General features: G+C 38.0%; 1 protein-coding gene across 1 annotated transcript in view; it reads left to right on the top strand.

Moving 5' to 3' along the window:
• Positions 1-4,997, top strand: part of LMOD3 (leiomodin 3 (fetal)) — a 12,524-nt gene extending 7,527 nt beyond the window's left edge. The window contains exon 3 of the mRNA XM_008567200.1: positions 4,782-4,997. Within this exon, the coding sequence (XP_008565422.1) occupies positions 4,782-4,808 (27 nt within the window). The 3' untranslated portion in view covers positions 4,809-4,997. The remainder of the gene's footprint in view (positions 1-4,781) is intronic.
• The last annotated feature ends 349 nt before the right edge of the window (positions 4,998-5,346 follow it).

Below are 5,346 nucleotides of genomic sequence, written 5' to 3'. Positions count from 1 at the left end.
GTGATTTTTTTTTTTTTCTTTACTGATATTGCTAACTATAATACTGATTTTCAAAAACATACTTAGGAGTTATTTACTCTTAAATAGTAGTTATTTTCCTCTCTCGAGTTGGAAATATTACTTTTGTATCTTCTAGAGCATATCCCAATAATCAATTCGTGTTTTTAAAAAAGTTCTTTTTATTATTATTATTATTTTAATGTTTCTTCTCTCCCCATCCCATGCTTCTGGCCTGGGATCACTGAAATGAAGAGGTTTGCAAAGAATAAAGGAAAATCTGTAGACTTGCTTAGTTCAAATGCTACCTCCTCCAAGAAATTACCCATTCAATTCACGTTAAGAGAAATTTACACTGTGGGCCAGGCACTGAAAACTGGCAAACTACAGGCCAGATCTGCAGGCCTGTTTTATGTGGCTTAGGTATTGTATAAATTTTTAAATGTCACATAAATTCCAGATATCTGGAACCACTTGAAACATCAGATCTGGCCACACTGGGTTTGCATTTGCATGGGACAAAGCATCTGTTCTCTGTGTTGACTTCTCCCTTAAAGCAGATAGTGGACTCTCCAGTTTTTTCTCTTTTGCCATACGTCCTTACACCTGCATGCTTCACTCATTTACATATTTGGCTCCTGTGGAATTTCTTAGTTTGCTATTGTTTTTAGCTATGTCTTTAAGGTCTTTGTCTTGTCTAACAAACTGAATTTATTAGATAACGACTAATTCATCTCCCTATGAGTTAATAACTTTGAGATAATATGATACACCACAAAGCAAAGACTTTAGGCTTACACAGGCTTATCACTCCCTGACAAATGGATGCTTTCCTTTCATCTTCAAAAATTTTTTTTGGTCTGCTCACTGTGTGCCATCCCGGATGAGTATTTGTACTTTTCACTGAGATAAAATCCCATTTGCAGCAACTGTTTAATTCACTGAGGCCAACTGCATTTATATCACATCCAAGTTTCTGTGACAATCAAATAAGGTAACTATTTTAACATGCACTTAATTTTACTTAGGGCTCCCTTACATATATCTGGACTGCTCCCCGCCAGTTGGCTAAAGACATTGCTAAATTTCTCCTCCAGAAAGACTTCAGAATAGTAATATCATGAGTAGCCATAGTTGGCCAAAAACTCCATGACACATTAGTAGTTGTTATGATTATGGGACTTAAGATTATAGACTCTTGACCTTCATCTTCATCTCTGGCCATTTCTTTTTTGCCTCAATTTACAAGATGATCTTTCTCTTTAACCAGTTCTCTAGATTCTATCCTTTAGCAATTTTCTCCTCTTTCCCATCTTCTTCCTTTGTTTCAATATCATGTAATCTAGGACAAACCCCAAATCACCCTTTCCCTTTAGATTACTCAGGGTTTTCTTAGCATCTTTATTCAATCTGTCCCCAAACCAAGCTTTTTACTTTTAGGCCTGGTTGTTGTTTCTGGTTCCCAGTTTTCCATTCTCTCAAGCATTCAAGTCTAAAACCGAGCAGCGTTATCTTCAACTTCTGTTTTTCTTCTCCCCCTCTCCTTTTTTTTTTTTTGGTTGCCTCCAAAAAAGAAACCAGTAGAATCCACAAGAGCCAAAGCCAGCCCAATGTAGATCGTAGCTTTGAAACGTTATGATTCTTAAAAAGGGCGTCTCCATGGAAAAAAAAAACAATGTAATATTTCAAGCTCATCTCAAAAGATCTTTAGTCCAGGAATTATATAGACCTGAAATAGCCTTCCTTTAATATTTAGTGGAAAAAAGAGTTTTTCATATACAACTTTTCTAAAGTCTATACAATAGTCCCCCCTTATCTGTGGTTTCACTTTCCACAGATTTAGTTACCCAGGGTACAGTACAATAAGATATTTTGAGAGAGCCCGCATTCGCTTAACTTTTATTACAGTATATTGTTATAATTATTCTATCTTATTATTAGTTATTCTTAATCTCTTACCATGCTTAGTTTATAAATTATATTATAGGTATGTATGTATAGGAGAAAACAGTACATGTGTATATAAGTTCGGTATTATCTGTGGTTTCAGGCATCCACTGGGAGTCTTGGACTATGTTCCCCATGGACAAGTGGTTCTTAACTTTAGTGTGCATCAAAATCATCTGGAGGGCTAAAAACAGACAACTGAGCCCACTCCCAGAGTCTCTGATTCAATAGGTCTTGGATGGGGCCTGGGAATTTGCATTTCTGACAAATTCCCTGGTGATGCTGTTGCTGCTTATTTGGGGACCACATTTTGATCATGACTCTGACATCTACAGCAAACCACATCTCCTGATATTTCCCCTGAATGACCTTGCTTTCCTGCCTCCATACCGCCCTCTGCCTCAACTTACCTTTCTTCTATCTCTGTCTGTTGAAATCTATCCAGTTTCCAAGGCTTGGCTCAAGTACCAATTCTTACACACAAAAACAAAACATCAGTAGTACTCTTCCTGTATATTTCCGTTACCTTTTATCCCAACCTCTTTTATAGCACCTTCCACATTCTGCTTCAGGTTTAGAGCCCTTAAGAACACAGGGTAGGTTTCCTGTTAGACTCTGAGTTCCTCGAGGCAGGTTTTCCTCTTCTTTATGCTGGACACCCACTGAGGTGTTGGCCCAGAGCAGGAACTCAATGTAGGTGTGCCGAATCAAATAACCCCTGCTGAAATGGGTCTCCCCAACCTGCCCCACCTCCCAGCCTCTATGGTATGTAATGCCACACACACACACACACAATGCAAACCACACACACTTTTTAAAAAACCTAATTTTAACTAACAAGTGAAGGGGAAAGGGGCTCCCTAACAATAACACAAGTCAATTCTTTCCTTTTTGTAAGATTTGTATTTTTATAATATCAAATCTAGCTGTCTTTTCCTTTATGGTTTCTGTCTTTTGTGTTCTGCTTAGAAGTGGCTTCTATGAAGATTATTTAAATATGTGTCTATCTTTTCTTGCAACTTTTATAGTTTTTGGTTTTTAAAATAATATTTAATATTACAGATTAAGTTGAAGGGTTCAATTTTAAAAGTAAATAGGAAGCAAGAAGTCTACTTTATTATTTCTTTTCCAAAGAGTTAACCAATGATCATTTAGTGACTCATTCCTCTTCTCCCTAGTGATCTGAACTGCCGGCTTGGTCGTATTTTAAACATGTCAATATAAGGCTACATCAAAGTTTGTGGAAAAATAGAGTTGAAAGATAATACAAGTCTTTCCATGAATTCTTTGAAGTACCCGCGTATGTCTCTGGGTTTACTATTCTGGGTCAGTGCCATATTTTGCTTTTTAAAATTTTATTTTGGAAGCCTTCCAAAGATCTATAAACATACATGGGAATAACATTATATAAAATGCTTTTTCCCTTACTCCACAATACCAAGAATGCACTGTTTTAACTATTTATTGCAGCTTTACTGTTACTTTAAATACCTGGCATATTTTTTGTTCATTGTTTTTATTTACTCTTTGTTTATTTTTTGGCAGCTGGCTGGTGCAGGGATTGACCCCTGGACCTTGGAGTTATCAGCATCACGTTCTAGCCTACTGAGCTAACTGGCCAGCCCACTCTTCATTGTTTGTCACCACTGGTGTTCTCCATGGGTGAACCTTACCAAAGGGCAGTCACACCCCTCCCTTCTTGAAGTCCGGGATGAGGGCAAGAGAGGGTCAGAAACACATGGAGAATCCATTGGCTTGAAGGCTGGCAGGCATTAGCACATGGAAGGCCCTCTCTGGTGGGCAGGATACTGGGAAACATTCCTAGCCAAAGGTCATGGTCAGAGAACTAGCTGTAAGAGGAGCACATGGCCAGAATGGGTCATCACATGGGCAGGTGGATATGCGCAATAGAGGGAGAGGCATCCCTAGTCATTATTACATAAACTCTGAGTGTCCCCCCCCGACTTCTTCAGAAAGTACATATATGGTGACTCACCCTCCAAAGATATAACCATGCATGAGACTCTTTACGGACTTGCCTTATCTTTAAGCTGTTCGTATGGAACAGAAGTACAATGCGGATTTGCAGATTTGGACTTATGTTGCTCTTTTGTAATGTTTTTGTCCTTGGGGGGAAGTTCTCCAAGTAACATTTTATTTTAAAATTTTACTGAGCATCAAATTAGGAGAGTTACTTCAAAGAGGAAAGATCCATTTTTAAAAGAACATCTATTTTATATTCTTGTAATGGTATTTTTACATGCAGTATATAATAATGGGTACTCAGATCAGGAAGATCTGGTTCAAATCCTGCTGTCTCTTCCTAGCTGTGTGACCTTAGGCAAATTACTGTCTTCTCTGAGTTGTTTCCCTCTACAAAGCTATAGAAGATTGTAATGAGATAACGTTTTAAAAATAAGTGCTGACATTGATTACACACTTGTATTATATAACTCAATCCTTACAATATCCTTGTGAATTAGACCCTTTTATTATTATTCTACAGCTAAGAAAATTGATGCCCAATACCACACAACTAGTAAATGCTAGTGGCAGGCTTTGAAACCAGGCCCACCCCAGCACCTGCCCTCTTATTTCGATGATATGATTCACCATGAGCTAAATGCCATTGAACTAGTCCCTGGCAATAGTAAATGCCCAATGAATGGTGGTTGTGGTGGTGGTTGTTGTATTGCTGTGATTTCAGGAGCTCCCCAGCCATAATTTCTAATATGTTCTGCATTCTTTGAGGCATGTAAGTTTTGTAATTTTTGCTGTGAAGCTCTTGAGTTTCCAGGATTAATTTGTTCCCTTTTCTCCAAATGCTCAAACCACAGGTGCAACTGCCAAAAGAATTGGAATAAGGGGCAACAGAATCATCTAGAAGAACAAGAAATTGAAATAATGACTCTTGGATTAGAATTTGAAGACTATTTCAGCAGCAATACTTTGGATACAGGTGACAGAACTGGCAACAGTGCTAACATCTAACAGGGGTATTTGTAAGAGGCAGGATGCTTGGGCAATGATGAAATAGGGGCTGAAGAGGAAGGGGAAGGAGATAAAATAGTAATATTCAGAGGCAACATTTTCTACTTGCAATCAGCTTGAGTGACCTAGGTGAAATTTAGAGTCATTCTTCCAGAAGCAGAAATTTAAAAAAAAAATTTTTTAGTAAACATTCACTTTACTATTGCTTTCTTCTCATAAATGACAATAAATATAACAGCAGTATTAACTATTATATCCCCATTTCTCTCCTTCCATCTCCTCTGCTGTCATTCATCACACAGTATCTTTTTTTTTTTTTTTCCCTTTTTGTCTTTTTTCGTGACCGGTAATGGGATCGCAACCCTCGGTGTTGCGCCTGCACCGTGCTCAACCAGTGAGCAGACCGGTCTC

Source organism: Galeopterus variegatus, unplaced genomic scaffold (genome assembly GCF_000696425.1).
Source record: "Galeopterus variegatus unplaced genomic scaffold, G_variegatus-3.0.2 Scaffold303, whole genome shotgun sequence".
In the NCBI taxonomy this organism is placed as follows: Eukaryota; Metazoa; Chordata; class Mammalia; order Dermoptera; family Cynocephalidae; genus Galeopterus; species Galeopterus variegatus.
The sequence above is the reverse complement of the archived record's forward strand: the minus strand, read 5'-3'. Positions and strand labels throughout refer to the sequence as shown.